Source organism: Gobius niger, assembly GCF_951799975.1.
Source record: "Gobius niger genome assembly, chromosome: 13".
Classification (NCBI taxonomy): domain Eukaryota; kingdom Metazoa; phylum Chordata; class Actinopteri; order Gobiiformes; family Gobiidae; genus Gobius; species Gobius niger.
The window spans coordinates 3,925,914-3,948,954 of NC_136864.1; the positions used below are offsets into that span (position 1 = coordinate 3,925,914).

Consider the following 23,041-nt stretch of genomic DNA (forward strand, 5'->3'; position numbering starts at 1 on the left):
TTAGCCCGCAGTTAGCTTTGCACGTTAGCATGTTAGCTTCTTCTTCGTGATTTCATTAGTGTGTATTGCTTGCTCCGCACCGGTGGCAGTCAAGTTGCAAACATGGTTTTCTGGTCAGAGACACCAGGGGGAGATGAAAGACCCTCCAATCATCCCATAAACACTTGTATTACCCCCACAGGGACTACGAAAAGGATTTATTAAGGTAAACAAGTTACTTAGTACTGCTTTAAGGAGAAAAAAAAATCCAGATGAGCCATCACATTTCCCTTTAGCTTGTTTTATCTCTACAGCTGTTTCATAAAGCTATGCTAGCTTCCTTGTTCATGACTTGGACCTTATTAAATCCTTGTTTAATCCTAGTTTTTAGTCCTGGCTTTTGTCCAGGACCAATGAACCCATCTCCTCCTATAACTTCATGACTTCACATCAGCTCATCCAGCGCGGAGTCGACCGGAGAGGAAACATCTGCAGCTCCTCAAGTGTGAACAGGCATGAGTCAGGCGCTAACGGAGGCTAACAACAACGCTAACAACGCTAACGTGGATATGAGCCCTTCTGCTTCACCGAGGACAACGAAGCGAGCGCTAACGTGGAGCTAACAGGCTCTAGTGGAGTGACGGGAGCGGACATGATGTGATGGGACAAACCCCTGCTTAGCTTGTTCTAAAAACGCTTCCCAGTGGATCAGAGGCGCATGGATTTAATAAAAGACTTGGAGAGATGGAGGACAAGGAGAGAGAGATTCATCTTGTTTTGAAGATGTTCTGGAATCAGGATTAGTTTTCCAGTGGTGGTGGAATATTAGAAAGTGATTATTGGTATTTTTACTAAGTGAAAGTCCCGTTCAAGAAAAGACTGAAATATTCAATGCTGAGCAGAGGGACGGGGGTGTTGTTATGTGACCATAAAGGATGTAGGGAAGACCGGGGCTATTTGTCACACTTTTGTTTCCAGAGTTCACCGCTCATCAATAGAAAATCACAAACCACAAGAGTCAGACGTGCATTAAATGAAAGCTTGAAGGAGACCTCGCTCTCTTTTCTCTATCATATTGCGATAAATAGTTATAAACCCTCAAACACAACAAAATCGACTGTGACAATGTGCCCCATTTGCGAGGCAGGTTGTCACAATGTGTGGGGTTGGTTGTCACTATTGTTTTTAAAGGATTTTTTTTTTTACATTGAAATTTGATAAACCGTTGTAACTCTTTCGCTTTTTGAGATAAAAGGACAAAATATGTTTTAAAACAGTCGCGAAGCCAGATTTGTTCATAACATTAATTTGAACTAATTGTTAATTGTTTTGCAAAATGCTCTGTGAGGTCTAAAATGTACAAATACACAATTGCAACTCATGTTAAAATAAAGTGATCAGAAAGACATATTAGACACAAAAGAAAAAAATGTCCCACCGTGTTTTTCCCCATGTGACAAATAACCCCGAGTGTCCACTTTACGAACAATGTAAGCTAGCAAACAAACAGCTTTAGCATGTTAGCTCTAAAAGGGCTCAAATCGAAGCTAGCATCTCAGTCTTTTAAATCAGTGTCTTTTATTTAAGGCACGAACTAAAGGAAAACTCACTACAGAAATTACCCGGACATTAACGCTCGGGAGAAACCTTAAAAAAAAACTTAAAATGTGTCCTTCATGAGAAAAGTATTATTGGAAGAGAAGAGGAACACCAATACACATATTATACATCAGTACAAGCGTACAGCGCCCTGTGTGGCTATGAAAGGAAATTGACAAATTACCCCACGTGACAAATAGCCCCAGTCTCCCCATGTGAGGTGTGGTCCTGCTCCCTAACTCAAGATTACACCTCTATCTTCATTATTCTTTAGAGCCAGGTTTGAGAAGTTTTGGGGTGATGTAAAGTCTAACCACTAGGCCAGGGGTGCCCAAAGTGCGGCCTGAGGGCTAAATGCGGCCCTCAGACCAAGTTTAGGTGGCCGTCAGGGTTCTTGTTTATCGCCAGAGATGGTACTTTTTACTTCAATTCCACACAATTCAAACCTCAAAACGTTGATGAGGAAACTGGAGGAAACCGACGAGGAGGATGGAAAATCTCACACACAGAAAGGTCCCACGTGGCCTGGGAGTCAAACCCAGGACCTTCTTGTGGGTTTGACTGCTTAGCCACTGAAAATATAGGCATGTCTTTTATATGAAAGCATAAAATGACAGAAAAGTTGCAATACGTGTTATTACAATGCTATTGACCTGCAGCGTCTCGCCTTAACCTGCAGCCCTGACTTGTGCCACGATGTGTCAACCCAAAGCCCTTGCTCACGCTTCAGATGTGTTTTTTTGCCTTCTGAAACTCTTTTGATTTCTTTCATTTGAACCTACAAAGTACAGCATGTTTCTCTTCACAAATAAACACAAACACATGAAACAGAATCCACAGACGGCAGGCCCCGAGCTCACGGCTAATCTGCCTTTTGTTCGTCTCAGACACAGACTGTGAAGAGCCTGATACTGCTCTCATCCCTGCTCCACCCTCTCCCGCTCTTTCTCTCTCTCCTTCTATTGGAAACCGTGATCCGAACCCTTTAAAGTCCAGGCCAAGTCCGACTCCGATCCGCGACTTGGGACCAGATCTGCGGATCCAGAATTAGAATACATTATGCTCAGTCGCAGCCAATATGGCGTCTCTAATGAAAAACCGCACGACATGCAGATCAGCATTTGGTTTTTGTGAAGAAACGTCTTTGAAATTGTAATTTTGTTTTAAGTGTTTTTGTTTTCCAGTTTAAGGACATGGATTGTTAGGATTAGTGATATATTCAGACTGAGATGGTACGGACAGACGCAGAGAAGGGACAGTGATCATATTGGGTAGAAGGATGCTCAGGTTACATCTGCAGGAAATAGACCGAGAAGACCAGATTTTGTTGGCCGAGAGAGGCAAGGCAAGGCAAGTTTATGTGTTTTGTAGAGCACAATTCATACACAAGGCAATTCAAAGTGCTATACAGTTGCATAAAATTACAAGAAAACAGATAAAATCAATAAAACATCAACATGAACTTTGTCAGAGTTGAGGCCTGTCTCACTTCCTCGTGAAAACTGTTCCAGATTTTAGCTGCATGAAACTGAAACGCAGCCTCACCGTGTTTATTATTGATTCTGGGAACCACCAGGAGGCCCCTCCCTGAAGTTCTCAGGGCCCGAGATGGTTCATACGGCTCTAACATGTCAGAGATGTACTTTGGTACTAAACCATGAAAAGACACGTAGATTTGTGTGTCATCTGCATAGTTGTGGTACGACACATTGTTGCTGTTTATTAGCTGACCCAATGGAAGCATGTACAAGTTGAATAAGAGGGGTCCCAAGATTGACCCCTGGGGGACTCCATGGGTCATGGCAATTTTGTCTGAGACACAGTTGCCAATTTCGACAAAGTACTTCCTGTCCTCGAGGTAGGACTTGAACCAGTTTAGAGCAGCAGAGTACACATCCTCGTGAAGACTGTTCCAGATTTTAGCTGCATGAAACTGAAACGCAGCCTCACCGTGTTTATTATTGACTCTGGGAACCACCGGGAGACCCCTCCCTGAAGTTCTCAGGGCCCGAGATGGTTCATACGGCTCCAACATGTCAGAGATGGACTTGGTACTCATCCCGGTCGCTGCAAACCGCCCCAGAGCAGCTGAAGGTCCTGATTTGATAAAGCCAACAGAACAACATCTCTTATTCTCTTATTTCACTCGTCTAATGTGAACCTCCCAGTCTTTACAAAATCTTTTAAGACTGGTAAAACCTCAGAGTGTGTCCTCAGCTGTAGAGGAAGTCCAAAGTTGGTCAAAGGATTCACACGGGCACACGAGAGGGGAGATGAAGTACTACTATGTGTCAAATAATGCAGTAATCTCTTTCTTCTTGAGAGCACGTTGTGAAGTAAAAGTAATTTGACCGCTGTACAAATGGCGAATAAAGAAGCCTGTCATTATTCTGTGGGGGAAACTGTCTGACAGAGAGCGCTGACTGCCACATCTGTTTAACATCAATTATCCACCGCACGCATTAAACTTTCACAGCTTTGGTTTCCATCTGACAAAAGTCCTTTAATGTTATTCATGCAGCAACTGACAGCGGCAAAGCAAGGATCAATTCCTGCTCGATAACAAAAGCCAGACTGACATCACAGCGGCTGCGGCAGCGGCTCTGTGACATCAATGGGAAGCCGCTCCTGTTTAAAAGTTCATCAGAGGATCAGGAATTTCACAAATAAACAAATGAAAACCGTCCATGAGTGAGCTTTTACCAATGCTTCGGGGTTTGCTCTCTTTAAGGTTTCCGACTTTGTGATGCTTCTCTGGTAAAGGATCATTTTATTTGACTTGAGGTAAGAGTTTCTATCTAGTACAGTTGGCAGATTGAGAACCTGGACTGTCATTGTTGGGAAACTCCTGTTTGACTGTCGTTTTGAGATTTATTTGGTTTTATAACATTATACTTTACGCTTCTTTTTCAACGTGTCCCTGTTGTAAATGAGCACAGATACCATTTGATCTGTTGTAGTCAGCAAATCTAAATCCCTGTGCCATTGGCTTGATAGGTTTTTGTTATATATAAATACAAACATGCTAAAAAAAACCTGGTTGATCCTGTGCCCCGAATTGTGCAAGACCAGAGACCAGTGGTTCTCGAACCTTTCAGCCCGAGTATCCCCTAAAGGTACACACACACACAAAGGTACACAAAACAAATTGTGTAAATCAGGTGTTGGGTTAGTCCTGAGCCGCGTCGCCATTGTGGGCCAACCTGACCAGCATGTTTTTTGGAGGTAGTGGAAACCGTAACACCTGGAGGAAATCAGGCAGCTGCCTTCAGTGACCCTCTGAAACAGTGCACCCTGTCCTAGGTTTGTCCCTGTTTCAGAGCGTGGTTTCCCTCACTGGTCAGCTCCTCCTCCTTCCTCTTGCGCAGCTCCCTCTGCCTTCAATCGTTATCTTTTTCCTCCTCCCCGACTGATGCCATTCTTCACCCGAGGGTCACCTCCTCGTTTGCCCCTGTTTATTTTCCTGCTGTGCCTCCACTGTGCTGCAGGTGTGGGTTGTAAGTCTCAAATGCCGCCCAAAGACCTTTTGATCCTCAACTGACGTGAGCCTTCCTTCCTATGAATATAAATTATGAATGAATGAACTAAGATGGAGCCAAAAAGTTCCCAATGTATTCGATATAATCTCTTTTCAGAGCACTTTTGTGAAAGTCTCTTTTCTTGTAAACTGTGGTTCACATTGACGACAGTTTTCTGTACAGTTTGTGTACGTTGCTGAGTCCTCACAGAACCACGACGTCACAAGGTTTTCACGCGATACCAGCTTTGTACATATAGAAATACAGCTCATCCACTCTGTGTCGGCGCGAGTCCACAGTTCCCTGATCACTCGTGTTTATGTTGAGGAAAAAATCCACGGCCACTCCGACGTAAAAAAGTTGAACAAAAATGTTTTTCCAGAACTTGTTGAACTTTACAGGAGCATAGAATCCTTAACTAACCTCTTATAAACTACGGTAAGAAACTGTTGGGCTCTTTTCCTAATGTTGCTGCTTCTCACGCCGGCTCTCCACTGCCTCTGATCCTGCTCTAGCGCGATGCGCAGCTCTGGGCTTAAAGCTCCAATGCGGACATTTTAAATTACAAATTAGCTTCTAAAATACATCTTTTCACAAATTTACCTACCAAAATAAACACGACTGCAATACTACAATTTGACTCCATTTTTCCTGCAACAAATTAACCCATTAAATCCCTTGTAAAATAAAATAAATATTATTAAATACAAAATGCAGCATGTATTAATTACACTAAACTTGGCGCCCACACACTCCACGCTCCTTTCTGCTGATGACTCGTTTTCTGTGTGCACAAATATCCTCCCGACACACATTAGGTGACAAACAAACCTCCGAGGTGAAAACCAATACATGGGATGTGACAAAACTGAAGCGGGAACGGAGTCTACACCCATAGTGTTGTGTTCCAGCACGGATCACAAGGTTATACAGATATGATGAGCTCTGAGAGGGGATGGTAGTTTAGCTACATGGTGTGGAGATGAAGGAGGACATCATGGATCATTGTTTTAAACAGGGAAACGATTTGGCTGGATAATAAGTTGTCTAACACAGGGGTTCCCAAACTTTGACTGGGACCCCTGTAATCACTCAACAACTCAGGACCCCCGTCTGTAAAATGTAATTTGCATTTATGATAATTAAAGACATTACAAAAAGACATTAAGGACAAAACATTAAAAAATCTGGTTTATTGATGTTAGTTCCGATACCTGACCTTGACTTAATTTCTCTAAAATGTTCTGTTTTCAATCAAAAATACATCAAATTCAATGTCATAAATATAAATGTCTCAAAATCAGAATGCGACCCCACTTCACTCTCGTGGGTTTGGAAACCACTGGTCTAACAGACTGACAAATGTTGGAGAACTTATAAAAGTCTGACCTTCTCCGATTGTTGTTTTGTCAATGTCGTGCACACAAAATAAATCAAGATAATGAGTTGATGTTAAAAAAAAACTTTCAATGTCATCAGCTCGTTTAGTCCTGACTCTGGGAACCACCAGGAGACCCCTCCCTGAAGTTCTCAGGGCCCGAGATGGTTCATGCGGCTCCAACATGTCAGAGATGGACTTTGGTGCTAAATCATTGAAAAGACTCATAACAAGCAGAGCTGTTAATTCTATTCTCTGAGTGACAGGAAGCCAGTGCAGAGACCGGAGCACTGGACTAATATGGTCGTGTTTCCTGGTTCTTGTTCTGGATGTTCTGCAGCTCTAACAGTGCCGTTACAGTCGTCTAACCTGCTGCTCATGTTGACTCTCTGCCTCTGCCCCTCACAAGCTGGGAGGAAAAAACTTGTTAGAGTGACAGAGACTTGGGCTTCAAAGCTTCTCTTTGACAGGAGTTTACAGTCTAGCTCACCTGCCCCTTAATATTAATTTAGGAGAGGACCACAGAGGACTGCAGAGGAGGTTCTAGGTGTTAGCGGAGCTGAGCTGAGCAAACAGAAGAACAATGTGGAATCTTGGCGTCAGAGAACCACTACTTTAGCCCATATCATCCACAGCACAGCATTGTTTCCGAAGTTTCCAAATCTCTGTGACAGTTTTGGCTTCCTGCGGAGCCCGTCTCTCTCTCTCTTTTTTCCGCCGTAGCTGCTGCCGAGCCGATCCCTTGGCCTCACTTCAAACGGCCATCGGAGAATTCTCTTCGATCCGCGTCCCAGCATGCATCTCTTCATCTCTGTTTGATATGTGCGGACGTCTGTGGGAGGAAAATAAACAGGCATTCCCACCGCAAACTGGTACGGCAGCAGAGCGGTCTCAGTGAGGACAGTCGAGGGTTAGACTCCTGATGCCCTCCCCTCGTTACTCGCTGTGGCAGAGTGGTTAGCCTTTCTCCTGCCTCTCGGTGAGGGGGGGGTTGAGGGGGAGAAGGAGGCTGCGGTGATGAAGATGAGACGGAGGGACATGAATTAAACATGGGAAAGTCCACAGAGCGGCTGACGGCAGGATTACATCAGAAATATACTGGAAATACAAAGAAGAAAGAGAGGGAGTGAGAGGGAGGGAGAAGGGACTCATTTGTGGTGGAACTGTTGGAACCAGTTGACAATAGTTATATATATATATTTTTAAAACAGCCATGAGAATATTCAAACTACATAATGCTGATTGTTTCTGGAGAAAAATTTGCTTGGCTTGCTGTTTTGTTTCTGTTCAAAAGCAGGACGCTCTGGGACTTTGCTAACATCCATCCATCCATCCATCCATCCATCCATCCATCCATCCATCCATCCATCCATCCATCCATCTTCTTCCACTTGTCTGACCCGTCACCTAGAACCTGTTTGCCATGAGAGACCCTACCAGGGGCACGAAGCCTCCCGACAACAGAGCTCCATTCGGGCGCTCAAACCCCTCCACCACGTTCCATAAAGGGACTTTGCTAACAGCCAAATCAAATCTCGAAAAGTTTTATATTGATCCAATCACAGAGTACGTCGCCATGACAGGATCCAAACTAACCACTAGTCAAATATTGTCTTAAATGTACACAAGATTGTACCTGCTTAATCTTCTCTAAGAGGCTTTTCTTCTTGATGCCGTCTTTCGAAAGTATTTTTGGCCCGCTCCAAGTGCGCATTGATTGAATCAGTCGTTACGCATTTGTGTTGAATGTTTAAAATCTGAACCAAGTTGCCTGTAACTCCTTGTATCGCTTAGTTTCTGTGGCAAAAACGACATCGGTCACATTTGTCTCCGCTCTTCTGGCCGATGCATCGTAAAACCACGAACTTTCTTTGGCTTTTCTCTGATTGGTTAATACGCTTGTCAATTATGCCCATCGGGAATTCGAAGAAATCACCCCTGATTCCAGATTCTCTTCTTTGTAAAGAGTTCTGGTTGGCCAGTCCAGGGCAAAGTAATACTGAAAACAACTGACTTAGCCATAAATGAAATCATAATCATTCACTGACTGACAGTCGATGATGCAAAGCAGACTTTAGAGCTTTGTTTCCTCATCAAAAAAATACACAGACTTATGTTTTCAAGCCCCTCACGCTTGTTTGAGTAATCTTTGCATCTGCTGTCTTCCCCGGTGCGAAGAAACAACACCAGGGAAGGGTCTCGGGGTTAGTCTTCTCTCAGTCCTGCTTCAGCCGTGCTCGTCCCCCGGCTGTCCTGTCTCCTCCTGACCACAGACCACTCAGTCTCCCACATCCCGGACCCTCTGATCTAAACCGATCCACTTAGACCCTCCTCTCCCAGGTCTGTCCGCAGACCCGCTCAGAGCCCGGGCCTAATGGCTTTTCCTTGTCCCTTCTCTGAGTTCCGGTCCTGGGAGAGTTCAGGGGGCGCTGCAGAGGGGCCAGGTCTGTGGGCATGTTCACACTGAGGCACTCGCTAAAGCTGCTGTCAAGAAAAGGCCTTTAGCAAAGACAGAAGGAGATGTCAGAGTTCGCAGACGATACAGATGGTCCGTCTGCTGCAGAATGGAGAAGTTATTGGGAGGTTTTTCTGGGAACGGTGTGACATTTTCCGCCTCAAATTCAGTGTCCAGAACACAACAGCCATAACAGCACAGACGTCTTTACAGCACAAATGCCTTCAGCTCTGAGCCAAATACGCACTTTTGTTAGCCAATGGTTTACCGGACCTGTTTAAATTAGTTTGCTGCTAGAAAAGTACATCTTGCCCAGGGACTACCGTTGAAAACGAGCTTTAGGGAGTTCAGCTTCCCGATGGCCTTGTTTATGAAACTGTTCTTCAGTCGACTGGAACTGGCCCATAGATTCCGCAGCCTCCTCCCTGAAGGCGAAGGTGAGACGGGTGGAGTACATAATAGAGGGGAGAGGGGTTTCTGTGGTTTCTTTGTCATTAGCCTATTATAAGATGATGTCTAGTGGCCCCTGGATGTGTATCCGACCCCACAAAAAGCTCAAATGAATTATACTTATCTAAAGTAAACGATCTGTACATTGATTAATGATTTCTAACAAGGCTTTGAGCAGATGAAAGCATCTGGATCATTCAGAATCTGCGATGTTTGATGGCAAATGCTAACGGCTATAGGAAAAATACATTAAACAGCCCAATGAAAGCTGAAGAGACCACGTGCTAAACGTCCAAATGCGTTAGACTTCGCCTTTTACAATGTTGTCATTTGAGAGAAACAGGTTTTCTCTTTTTGCCATTTTAGTTAAAAACTATGTAATCAGTACTAGAGTTGAAATCATATGTTTACTGCCCCTCGGGGAACTACAAATTGGATGATTTTTTATTTGTTTTAAGGTGCACAATGTAACATTTCATGTGGAAAAAGCAAGACTTAATAGTTGCATGTATTTGACCCAGACCTTTTAATGATTCAGTAGTGTTATGGGTGCAGCATGGCACCTTTGCTTTCCCTCACAGTGGCCTTTATGACGCTCCAGAATTGTTTTCTGGACACTTTCTGGTGCAAAACCCTAAAAACAATTGATCCTGAAGCGTTTGGAGTGCCAAAAATGTCCACCTAAAAAGTTGCATACTGCACCTTTAAGGAGAGGCCCACGTCATGCCCACAGTGATCGGACAAGCAAAGGAAGATACGTCCACACAGCATCAGGCGAGAGCGTTGTTGGCACTTACGAACAGTGGAGAAGTTTTCTGCACATACACGTCTTTGTTCATCCCACACTCCCCCAGGCTCGCCCCGCATCGGCAGCGATTTTCTAACTGCAATTGTTTCAGGAGTTGGTGTTTAGTTGGCCTGTTGAGGGGTTGACTGACCTCAGATCCGTCCAATAAAATCATAATCAGTATCTTTATAGCGATGCACAAACATAGTTTTTGTATCTGCATTTGCTGTTTATAAGGGTACAAACACATAGGTTGGGCACTTTATCACTCGCCCATGTGCAAACTCGTGCTCCCCCTTTAGACACATATAGACACAGAAGCCACAAAAAGCATTAAGAGATGGCCTCATACGTTGGTGGTCAGTCTATAGCGTCTGTGGTCAAACGCTCGTGCCGTGAAATGGGTCAGCCCTCGCCTTTAGTTCTGCTTCAGACCCAGGATGTTCGGTATAATGGGCCGTGTTCTCCCTCACATCATTTGAAATGCAGCGCGTGGTTTCGGTAAAGACCACAAACTCTGCCGGCGCTGATGGAAAAGTCACAGAACGTTTCATAATTCATAAACAAATGTAAGTATTAAAAGCAGGAAGTGCAAACCTCCTTCCAAACAGCCTCCATCTTTTAAATTAATCAATTCTTCGTCAAAAGAGTGAGCAGTTAGTGGCATTCCTTACACTTGGTCATGTGACTGTTTTAGAGTTCTCCGTGTGCCTCAAATCTCTCCTCTTTATTCATAGGCTGTGGCCAAAACCAGTGGATCTGACTGAGAATTCTTGGGCGTCCGTGTGTTTTTGTGTTATTGTTTTTCCCACTTTCCTTTGTTCCTGCGGAGTCCGTGATGAATATTAATCTTTTGGCAGATTCCCGCGGTTTGAGCGTCATGTTTTATGAATTCATGCGTTCCCATTGATCTGCCGCGAGTCTCGAATCGCCGCACATTATTCTGAGTTTATTCATAGTTTTCAGAGGCGTTTGAACATGCACAGTGATAATAATAATGGCTTACACTCATTCACTCCATACTCAGTAGTGATGCTACTCTATACTGTAGCCAGACCTTTCCCAAGAAACTTTTAGAGGAGAAAACTGGCGAAAATATGCTTGGTTCAGGTGAGGGCTGAGGATTCCTACAGACCTTTCCTACACTTTGTACTTTCTAACACACTTTTTCTGTGTGTGTTTTTTTAATTGGCTTTATTTAATAATTTGAATATATTGTCTTTGACTTGCAGTAATGGCAAAATGCTTTCTAAACAAATGTAAATTTAGTGACACTGGACTCTTGTAATTCCAAGAAGGCTGTTTGGCTTTATAGTAATTTGATGGTTATCTCTTTTAAAGCAGTACTACGTAACTTGTTTACCATAATAAGTCCTGTCCGTAGTCCCTCTGGGGGTAATACAAGTGTTAATGGGATGATTGGGGGGTCTACCCACAGAAAACCACAACTTCACTGCCACCGGGTCAGAGTCACCAATACACACTAATGGAATCACGAAGAAGAAGCTAACAGGCTAACGGGCAAAGCTAGCAGTGGGCTAACGCCACTTAAACAGTATTTACAGCCAAGTTTGAGTGAAAAAAATGATCTCCATTGTGTAATTGGATGAACAATATCCCTCTCGCCCTTTGTCTTTTCTCTCAGCGTAGTGTTTACTCTCACGGACAATTAATGAGTAAAAAAATCACAACATGCTACGACACCTGCAGTGGCGCTTATGGCCTCTAGGGGCATGAGTTACTTAGTGCTGCTTTAACCCCATTGCACTTTGATGATGTTGGCTTTCATAATTGTTACAAAATTGTAAAAAAAAAAAAAAAAACTTCCACCAAGAAAATGTCCCAATTCACAACATCTACGACAGCGGTTCTCAACCTGGGCGTCGCGGAGACATATTTGGGGGGTCGCCAGATAATGTAGATAAAATATACATACTTTTTTTAGCGTATATTATAATATTTTATTGTCGCATGTGTTTGCTATTTTACCAGAGTGCCATTATATGTTCATAATTTGATGGATTTTATTTTAGCCATTTGTTTTTTTCTTTGTTTTTTTAAAGCAGTACTAAGTAACTCTTCCCCCTAGAGGCCATAAGCGCCACTGCAAGTGTAGTAGCAAGTTACGATTTTTTAACTTATTAATTGTCTTGGAGAGTAAATACGACGCTGACAGGAAAGGCGAAGGGAGAGAGGGTTACTGTGCATCCAATTATACAATGGAAATATTTTTTTTCACTCAAACTTGGCTGTAAATACTGTTTAAAGTGACGTTAGCCCACAGTTAGCTTTGCCCGTTAGCATATTAGCTTCTTCTTCGTGATTACATTAGTGTGTATTGCTTTCTCCGGACCGGTGGCAGTCAAGTTGCAAACATGGTTTTCTGGCCAGAGACACCAGGGGGAGATGAAAGACCCTCCAATCATCCCATAAACACTTGTATTACCCCCACAGGGACTACGGGGAGGATTTATTAAGGTAAACACATTACTTAGTGCTGCTTTAAGAACTGTGTAGGCGAATGTTCCGATTTCTCACGGTGTGACCCGGGCGGGGGGTCACGAACCCCTTTAACTGTAATAAAGGAGGTCGCGGCTCCACAAGGTTGAGAACCACTGGTCTATGACAACGCAACAGGGATAGACTTGATTCCTCATTACAGCCGCACAGCGCCACCTGCTGTTCTGGGGTGTGTGCCAGGCTTTCAAATGGGACTAAACACAAACCCAACTTTGTACTTTGGAAATAGTCATAATTCTCCTTCCAGTTATAAACTGTTAGTTTCTTGTCATTGCTCTAGAAGACATTTGAGTCTCCCAGCGCCAGTTGTATTTTTAATTCCGTTACACAAACATCGGAGACTATACTTCTTTCTTTGGAGGCATTTCACAAACATTCTCCTCTTTTGCACATCTCACTTCGCTTCCGTTCTTCCCCTCGACTTGCACTCGCAATTTTTTAACTCAGCCAAACTTCAAACCCGCTCCGGTCCCTCGCCAAAATAAAGCTCCCGCTGAGCCGCTGTGATCCTGCGCGGGCTTTTGTTGTGAAGGGGCCGCGTTTCCTCCGCCTCGCGCGAAAACAAGACGAGCAGAAGAGCGTTGTAGAGGCTTCGGCGCTAAAGTCCCGGGCGGGTTCAGAAAGGCTTTGACAAAACATCAGAAACAAGTGCACTCAGCAGTTTCCCCAAAGGTTTCAAAAAGGGATTTGAGCGGAGCAAAAGAGCAGTTTGTGATTTTGAAGAGTAGTTTTATAAATGTGCTTGTTTGTGCGATGATTACATGCACTTCTCCTGTGTTAGGCATGAACTTTAATCAGATTTTCTACATTTTCTGGTGGAGACCATGGTAGCTCGGTTAGATGTTTGTCCTCTGGCACTGGCGGCGACAGTGGCCACGAGGATGACCAGATGGTTTCAAAAGGTTTCCGTCATACATTGTGCCAACATTACAGCCATTTAAATGCTTAAGTGGACATGTCATGCATATGGAGCTTAAAAATTGATTTTGGTGCCTCAGCTTTGATATTATATTTTATTTTTGAAAGTATGCCTCTGTAAGAATTAAATGGTAACAATGGTAGCAGCTATTGGAATCATTTTTTTAAACACACTTCGAGCACAGAACGGCTCAGAATCGATCATGATGGATTATGGGCTTTAAAAAAAATGACACAAGTGTAATCAGGAAGTACAGAACGAGGCGCCGACACCGTAGAAGAAGAAACAGCTTTGTCCGAGGATTAACTCAAAACTGCATGAATGTTGCGACTCCAGGTCTGTCCTTGTTTTCCATGTCGGGAGGTTTTCCAGGCATGTCCTATTGGGAGGAGGTGTAATGTGTCAATTAGTACAAAAATACACTAATCAAGGAGTGAGTACCAGAGCTGGAGTCAGCGGGAACTGCAGAGTGAAACAGTGCAAAACTGCTCTGGGTCAGTCTGCGTTCTCAGTGAAAGGGACTCAGTTATGGAACACTTTGCCACTGGAGTTAAAGTCCCAAATGGACCTGAGACTTTTCTCACAAAAGCTGAAGCTGTGGCTGAAGAACAAACAAAAATGTGAGCACTGAACTGTGAGGCTGAACTTATGGGATGGGAAGTGGTCAGATATGTCTTCTCCTCTTTCTTTTTATTGTTGTATTGTTTGATGCTTTTCACTGATTTTTCATCTTTCTGTTCTTTTATAAACCCTTTCAAAAGCCTAACCAGGGACGGAGGCTGCAAATTAGCCGATGGCTAGACGCCTTATGTACAGAACATCGGCCAACGAGTTGGCAATGTTTCCTTGTACTGTCCCTGTCAAATAAACAAATAAATAAATAAAAAATCGTGGAAGACCCAGGAAACGCTGGTGGGACTATGTCTCCGAGCTGGCCTGGTGTCGCCTCGGGGCCCCCCCACAGCAGCTGGAGGAGGTGTGCGTGGATCAGGAAGTTTGCGCATCTCTGCTGAGACTGCTGCCCCCGCGACCCGGCCCAGGATAAAGTGGAAGAAGATGGATGGATGGATGGATGGATGGATGGATGGATGGTTTAAACCTCAAGAAAGTTGATTTTGCACGATATGTCCACTTTAAATTGGATTCAATCTGGCATTAAAGCGAAATTTCTTAGAATATAATGATATTACTGTTTTTACTGCGTAGGTTTGTCGAAAATACTACAAAATGGTGACCAGGGAACCTACAGGGTGGAGGTGCTGCCCTCCCCAGACAAGACAACCGGGTACTGACAAGGCCAAGTAAATCCAGGGTACTGTGGGAACTAGGAAGACGTGAACTGAGGAAATGGTTAATGATCTCAATTTATGGAGCGCTCAGAGGCAGGCAGCTACCTGGGGCCCCAACAGTCGAGGGCCCCCATGAACCAACCCGTTATTGAGAAGCCTGCAGCAAACGCTTGATACACAGTCTTCCTAATGCTTATGGTGATGCAGTTACATCATCTCTCCACCAACGCTTCGTGGCGCAGTTGACTGAGGCGTGGTTTATTATAAGCAGCACTGATGGCAGCCTCGCATTCACTTCCTTGTTTATATCGCACTTGCCTTGTGTTCTTCCTTAAGCATTATGGGCTCTCACAGGTCAAACTACAAACTTTTTTAACCCCATCGTGAGGTCTACAATGTTTGTGTCTCAAGAGAAAGAGATGTTGCCTACAGCCGGTGGGAAGGAGTGGGAAGATCTCAAAGTGTGCTCCTAATAAGTGCAAAATGTTACGTTATAATCTGCGTTCAGAAGAACAAGATCGGGCCCGAAGTGTGTTAGAGGAGAGACAAAGCCTGTTCAATCCAAGACAACCCCGTACAAATGACAACTTGAAAACATTGTCTATATTGTGAACTTACATTCTCCCATTCTCTCTCTCAGGTCCGGAGTGGTACCTGTCCCGGCTCAGTCTGGTCCGGTCTGGCCCCGTCCCGCTGCAGTGGTCCATGTTTCCTGTTCCGTATCTGAGCGCCGTGAGTCCAGAGTCCAAGTCCGGGACTGAGGTCTACAGGCTGTCGGTGAGAGAACCAGACCAGGACCAGAGCCAGGACCAGCCCCCGGTGCAGTTCAGCCTGCTGGAAGGTGAGTCTGAGCACACCTTTCCTGTTCGGCAAAACTGTGAAATCAAGTTTAGTCTGAGGGATTTTTGTCTTTTACTAATGCGTTATTGAGGTTCTCAGCACGTCTCCTCCACGTTGATCTCTCAGCAGCTTCACTGTAAAGCTAAAAATACCTGTTGTTGTTTGGGAATGGGATCAGTGTGAGAATAACAACGGCGCCCATGGCCTTCTCACACATGTGCCGCTGTGCCCAGACACACTGATCAGACGTGTTGATGTAAAACACACAGGGCCTAATGGAGCACATGGGATTAACGCGGCGCTAATCTCAGCCTCAGGAGCGACACGCGGGAAAAAAAACAGAATGTGGCAAATTAGGCTTTAGTCTGGATCTCTAAAAATACGTTTGCTCCCCTCGGTCTTGGCGTTCAGCTCACCCCACAGCAAGAAGGTCCCGGGTTTGCTCAGTTTGTGTGCCTGATGTTCTGTCTCTGTGATATTGTGTGCTGAAGAAACACAGTGGCAAGAAAAAGTGAGTTCACCGTTTGGGATTTTTTAAATTTCTGCCTTAATTGGGCATAAAATGTGGTCTGGTCTTTATTAAAAGCAAAAGAATGACTAAAAAGTGTCTGCTTGAACTAATACCACCCAAACATTTACATTTCATCATATTTTAATTGGCCATAACATGTAAACATTCACAGGACAGTGAGGAATAAGTGGGTACATCCCGTGAATCTCGCTGAACTGCAGGAGTTTTGTAAAGAGGAATGATCCAAGCTTCATCCTGATTGTTGTGAGCGTCTAGTCTGCAACTACAGAACTGCAAAAGAAGGATCAGAAGATATTTAATACAAGGGTTCACCTACTTATTCAAATGCTGTTGTGCAAAATATCTAGATAAACTTGTGAATGCATTTTTCTATTGATGATATCACGTTGTCCTGGCCCTGAGGCAACAAAACAGCCCCACACCCTGATTCTCCTGCTCCAGACTTCACAGTGAGTAGAGGGTTTTGATGTTGGTGCTGTTCCATTTTTTCTCCACACATGACGTTGTGTGTTCCTCCCAAACTATTCAACTTTGGTTTGCGGAAGAAAGCTGTCTGACTCTTTTGCACCATTAACTGCTTTTCTGTAGTTAGATGCTCACGACTATCAGGATGAATCTTGGACCATTCCTCTTTACAAAACTGCTGCAGTTCAGCGAGATTCAGACGGTGTACTCACTTATTCCACGCTGTCCTGTGAATGTTTACATGTTATGGCCAATAACATGTAGGAGGTAAAGCTTGGGGAGGGACCACTGCTGCAACATCACCATAGGAGCCTCTCCAGCCACTTACTGCGCTAGGTATGAAGCTGAAGGTTGCACAGAGCGCCCCCTGTCAGTGCAAACGTCTAGAGCATCTTGGCGGAGGGCCGATTTTCTTTATTGTAAATAGACCGAGGGCCGACGCCGCTGATTATTAGCCCAAAGTAAAGAACAACACTGGAAACATGACCATCTTAAATGAGATAAATGACTTAAAATTGCTTGAATCAAAGTTCTTCTATGGTGAATTTTAGTCTGTTTGAACTAATCCAAGATACAAATGCTATAGCGCCAATGGAACAAGAATAAAACTCACTTGAAATCAGACAAATAATTGTTTTTCACTTGAAATAACACAAAATGATCTGAATTAAGAGAATAACTAAAGGTTTTATCTCGTCTAAGACCAGACCAAATCTACTCAAACCTTAGATTTAATCTCTTCATTCAAGCAGATTTATGTAATTTCTTCCTTAAAACGATTATTCTTTTTCCAGTGCACTTAATAATATGCATAATACATGACCTCATTGGGTGTATTGACAGTATTTCTACCTTTTTTCTCCCATTTAACTCTAATAATGTTAAACTTACTCTCTGATTTGTGTAATAATGTTTCTCAAAATCATCTGGAGGGCCAGAGGAACTACCTGGAGCGCCGGATTTGGCCCCCAGGCCTGACGATGCCTGCCCCTGATCTAGAGTCTGGATTTGGAAATGCCCAAAATCTCTTATTTATATCAATAAGAGAAGATAAGATAATCCGTCTTGCACTGAGGATGTCTCATTCTTCCACTGAAAGAGCTGCTCAATAATCTACATCAAATCCTTCAGATTTATATCTCTGCAGTGTCATCCACATTCTACATAGAAATCCACTAATATGACTGAAATCTCGATCCTTATTCAAAGATAATTACAGCGTCATAAACCATGATGTAAAGTGTGACGCCTTGAGCCGTTAGCGCTAAACGTGTCCATAATTTGTCCCGAGGCGGCGATTACCAGAGTTCACGGTGTTTATCCACGCTCCTCGCTCCAAACAACGCCTTTGTGACCATTATTCAAATCCAACAAGTCGCCGGGTCGGGCCAGTGAACGCCTCGCGGCCGTTTGAGGATCCGTGGATTTAAAAACGCACTGACACTGAACGCAGCGCGGTCACAACTGTTCAGGTCTGAGCTGTTTATTTCACAGGGCGGCGCTTTCTCTGAACACAAGCCTCTACTTTGAAGATCAGTGGGTTACGGGCTGGAAGCAGTCGCTGTTGCATTTCTTCAAATATTGTCGACTGGACCGGGTGGATTGCTCGACCCAGTCCGTAATAATGAACTAATGAACTAACTTCTCCTGCGGATTCTGAACCTGTCAGTGTGTGTGCCACCGCTCGGGGTTAAAGGTTGATTTGGATTTGTTGCAGTGCAAGGCTCTGCACATCACATCACACAGTCTCTTCAAGGTTATGCCTTCAGGGAGGAGACTGCGGAATCTACGGGTCAGTTCCAGTCGACTGAGGAATAGTTTCGTACACAGGGCCATCGGGAAGCTGAACTCTCGAAACCCTCCCTCACCACCCCTCTTCCCCCTCCCCCCGCTCCACAATCAAGGATGAGAGAAACATAATTTTCCATCCATTCACATGGTTTGACAAATATAAAATCTTGAATAAACCCTTTGACGTCATCATCACTGTTTAGATTCCTTCACACCCATTCATGCCGGCCACCTGTTTTTGGAGCCGCTTCCATATTTACAGTAGAAATAGATTATTATCATCGTTACAAAGAACAATGTAGAGTGTGTTAAGACAAACATCTGGATGTAAGAATGACAAGACTGTATCCAGTTAAAGGAACAGGCCACAGTTCTTCCATACTGAGATGTGTCCTTATTTGAGCTTAGACGAGTTGATGTGTACCTGTCTGGTCTTTGTGCCCGTGGAAGAGCGTGGTCTCTTCCAACTGCACCCCATTTGGGGCTGTAAGACTACATTGGGAGAGGCCAAATGCTAACAACATCTTTGGTCGTTTTGTGTGACTGAGGGCACACACAAATACCAAACAGGTACGTATCAACTTGTCTAAGCTCAGAAAATCGGTGGCTTCTCCCTTGAAAGCTTAAAGGACGAAAATGTTTCGGAGCGGACCGGGCCCCATCCCACTTCCTGTTGGGCTTCCTGCGGCTGCACTGGACCATGCTTTTAACGCACAGTTAAGCCTTTTGCAAACATGCACGATCAGAGAAGAGCAGAGTTCATTTAGTCTGAACCCTTTAATGTTACCACCCAACCATTAAAAAAAACCAAAAATTCTAACCATTTGGGAGACAAACCTTTTTTTTTTGTTTAAACCGACCCTAATCTTAATCAGTCTAAAACGGGTCTAAACCAGTATAAACCAGTCTATACCTGGCCTAAACCAGTCTAAAAGTTGTCAAAAGAAGCATAAACCAGTCTAAACTTGATCTAAACTAGTCCAAACCAATCCAAGCCAGGTCTAAATGGGATATTTTGAGTTTTACACACTTGGTAGAGAATGGTAGAGAGGCAGAACTAAACAAGCCATGATTCAATAAAATGTGCAAACGGTTAATTTTCAAAGTCAGAATTTTGACGACTAAAATTGGACTAAAACTAAATTAAAAGTTTGTGTACATAAGGACAATCATTTCATTTATTAATTTATTTGAATGGGACAGTGCAAATTACTGAACAGACAACTAGTGCTGTAAATATGCCAGATTTAGCTCAAGGCTAATTTCCATCCGCAGTCCCATGAGGTAAAAAAAGGTCTCTTTTTTTAATGAATTCCCTAAGAGGAGGCGGGGCCAGGTCATGTAACACTCTATTAACAAGACCATTAATTAGAAAATATTTTAGATTTCAAAATGTATATTTGTTAGTTAGAGCACATAGACTGGGCACCTTAATAGCTGGTTTGTGCTGAATTGGCTGAAGGACCATGCAGGTGTCCACTAAAGCCACAGATAAAGCGTGTGCAGTATTTGTAAAAGGCTTTAGTGTCCCCCCCTTCCTCCGTGGCTCTCGGTCCTCCAGGTACAGCCCACTGTGGCAGGTCCTTTTGTTCGGCAAATGTGGATGGAGTGTAAGTAGATCAGTAAACCCAGACTCTGAAGCTGCTATATTTATTGTGGCGAAATGTCGGCTTTAAGTCAAGATAATCCAATTGGTTTGATTTGTTGGTGGGGTGCTGTACATGACGAGGAAGTCTCTAAAACCCAAATCTATTTTAGTTTTTGCACAAAATCTGACGCACCAGTCCCTCTCACCGTCAAGCGATCGATCGCACACCTCTAACCTCTGTGAACCGACGCTAAAAGGGGAGGCTGGAGTGAGGGAGGAGCGTCTTCAGCAGACTGTGAGGAGATGATAATGTGTGAACAGAGCTGAGAGTGTGTGGAGTGAGAGGAGATGATTGACGGCAGCAGCAGCTGACACTCTGAGCCTCAGGAGCTGCACATGGGACCAGTCTGACCTCCACCGCCTCTGTCCACACACCTGCTCCTTCTATCTGTCCGGATCTGTGTCTGTGTCCACACACCTCCATCTATTTGATTATTCAATATTTAACTCCATATAATGTGATGATTCACTGTTTAAGCTTTTATTATACTCACATATTGATGAGGAAACTACACAGTCATGGACGAACAAACTCCCTGCACCTCAACTGGAATTTTGGAGCCCTCTCCTTTAGCAAACTGCTCCAGCTCGATCATATTTGAGTGGGGCCTTCTCTTAACAGCGATTTTAAGATCACAGCACAGGTGTTGGTTGGGATTTAGATCTGGGCTCATTGCTGGCCACTTCAGAACTCACCAGCACTTACTTTTCATCCATTTCTTGGTGCTTTTTAGGTACAGTGGGAGGAAACAGTATGTGAACCCTTTGGGACATGTGCTCTGATCTTTATTTAAATCACAACAGCTGAAGCTCACGGGTGCTGCAACAAAGACAATGACCCAAAGCACAAAAGCAATAGTTTCAGAAGAATAAAATATGTGTTCTGGACTGGCCCAGTCAAAGTCCTGACCTAAACAGAGATGCTGTGAAATGAGCTCAATAAAACCGTTCACACCAGGCATCTCACTGAACTGCAACAGTTTTGTAAAGTGCAATGGTCCAAGATTCAAAAGTTATTGCTGCCAAAAGATCAACCAGCTATTAAAGCCAAGGGTTCACTTACTTTTTCCTCCCTGTCCTGTGAATGTTTACATGATACGTCCAATAAAAATATGACAACATGTCATTGTTGGTGGTATTAGTTTAAGCAGACACTGTTTACTTCACTCATTCTTATGTTTTTAATAAACATCAAACCACAATTTAAGAAATTTAGTCAGAAATGGAAAGAACTTCCAAACTGTGAATTCACTTTTTCTGTATGTTTGGAGTGATTGTCCTGCTGGACGAGCCGTGACCCTGGACACAAGTCCAGCTTTCTGTCAGAAGGCTCTACCTACGTCATGAATCCAAATGTTTGGTAATCTTCAGATTTTAAATAACGCCCATTTTTGTTGTCTGTGTGAAATTAGCCTTTTTTCCTCATTTTTTTTTGTGTTGTTCCAAATACACACAAAGGTTTTCCTTTGTGTGTATTTGGAACAACACAAAAAAATCAGAATCATACCAAACATGTGTAATTGCACTAATTTTCTAGGAGAAATGTTTAATTTAAAGGGGCTAGATGCAAGTGTATACTCACTACTGCCACCTCAGGTCATACGTGTAACTGCACCTTCTATATTAAGCTCGTGCAGGACGGCACTTCGGACCTGAAGTAACACCTTTTTGAGTGACAGTGCAGGATTTTAGAGGCAGCTGTGGTGAACAGGTCTGAGCTTATTTTGCACATGAGGACATGGCTGGAACATGTAGGGGGAGGAAAATACTTAGTTTTAACATTTTTAAACTCCCGAAACTCTGAATGATCGAGTCAGGTTTTGTATGGGTTTGTTCTGTTCAGTAAAAGACTTTACAGATGGATGTGTAATACTGACTTGTATTTGTGTGTCGCCTCTGTGTCTGCAGGAGGAGAGGGCTGCTTCGAGGTGGACCGCCGCTCAGGTCGCATCAGGACCACGGGTGTTCCTCTGACCCCCGGGACGGACTACCTGCTGAGGGTTCAGGCCCAGGACCCGTCCTCCAGCCGGGTACTCTCCGCCTCCGTGTCCGTGGCGGCCGGACAGCGGGCGCCGCAGTTCACCAACCAGAGCTACGTGCTGCGGGTGGAGGAGAACGCCGCCCCGGCAACACCGTGAGTGCATCCAATACCCAGGCCTGGTTACAGATGGGAACATGTTTCAGACTTTTCCTGAAACTTTAGATGATTATGTAAATTGAGATCCTAGAGACGTCAATTTGAAATATGTCCTGTAGATTACTGACATGAATGGGACATGAATATTGTAAGTTGTAAGTTAAGTTTTCTGTCATTTAATTTTTCATATAAAAAATAAAACTCTTTATAGTCCCTTTAATATTGCAATAGAAACTAGATTTTAACAAATCCCTCAGATAAAACTTCAATGTTGTTTTTCAGTACAAGACTGGAAAGTTTGGAGTCTGTAGATTCAACTAAAGTGGAGATATTGTTGCTAGAGTGGAATGAACACCTCATTTTGAGAAAGCTTTTGTTACGTCTGCATATGGCTGACGATATGGCAAATAATATTATTACTTCATACTAAAAACAAATACATGTGGCTGATTCAGGAACTTTGACAAAACACAGCTCAAACATAAACAAATGCTTTCCTCCAGTAGAATTTAGCACAAAAAATGATCCATTGTCTCTAAACTTAAAGGGGCTAGATGCAAGTTTGCCATTGTATACTCACTACTGCCACCTCAGGTCCTATGCGTAACCGCGCCTTCTAAATTAAGCTCCTGCATGACGGCACTTCGGACCCGAATTAACACCTTTCTGAGTGACAGTGCAGGATTTTAGAGGCAGTTGTGGTGAACAGGTCTGAGCTCATTCTACACATTAGG

At 43.7% G+C, this 23,041-nt stretch overlaps 1 protein-coding gene across 4 annotated transcripts in view; it reads left to right on the forward strand.

Moving 5' to 3' along the window:
* LOC306972930 (neural-cadherin) overlaps positions 1-23,041 on the forward strand; it is a 123,167-nt gene that overhangs the window by 23,014 nt on the left and 77,112 nt on the right. For all 4 annotated transcript variants that reach the window (XM_079569638.1, XM_079569637.1, XM_079569639.1 and 1 more), the window contains exons 2-3: positions 15,535-15,735; positions 22,079-22,304. In XM_079569638.1, the coding sequence (XP_079425764.1) occupies positions 15,535-15,735; positions 22,079-22,304 (427 nt within the window). The remainder of the gene's footprint in view (positions 1-15,534; positions 15,736-22,078; positions 22,305-23,041) is intronic.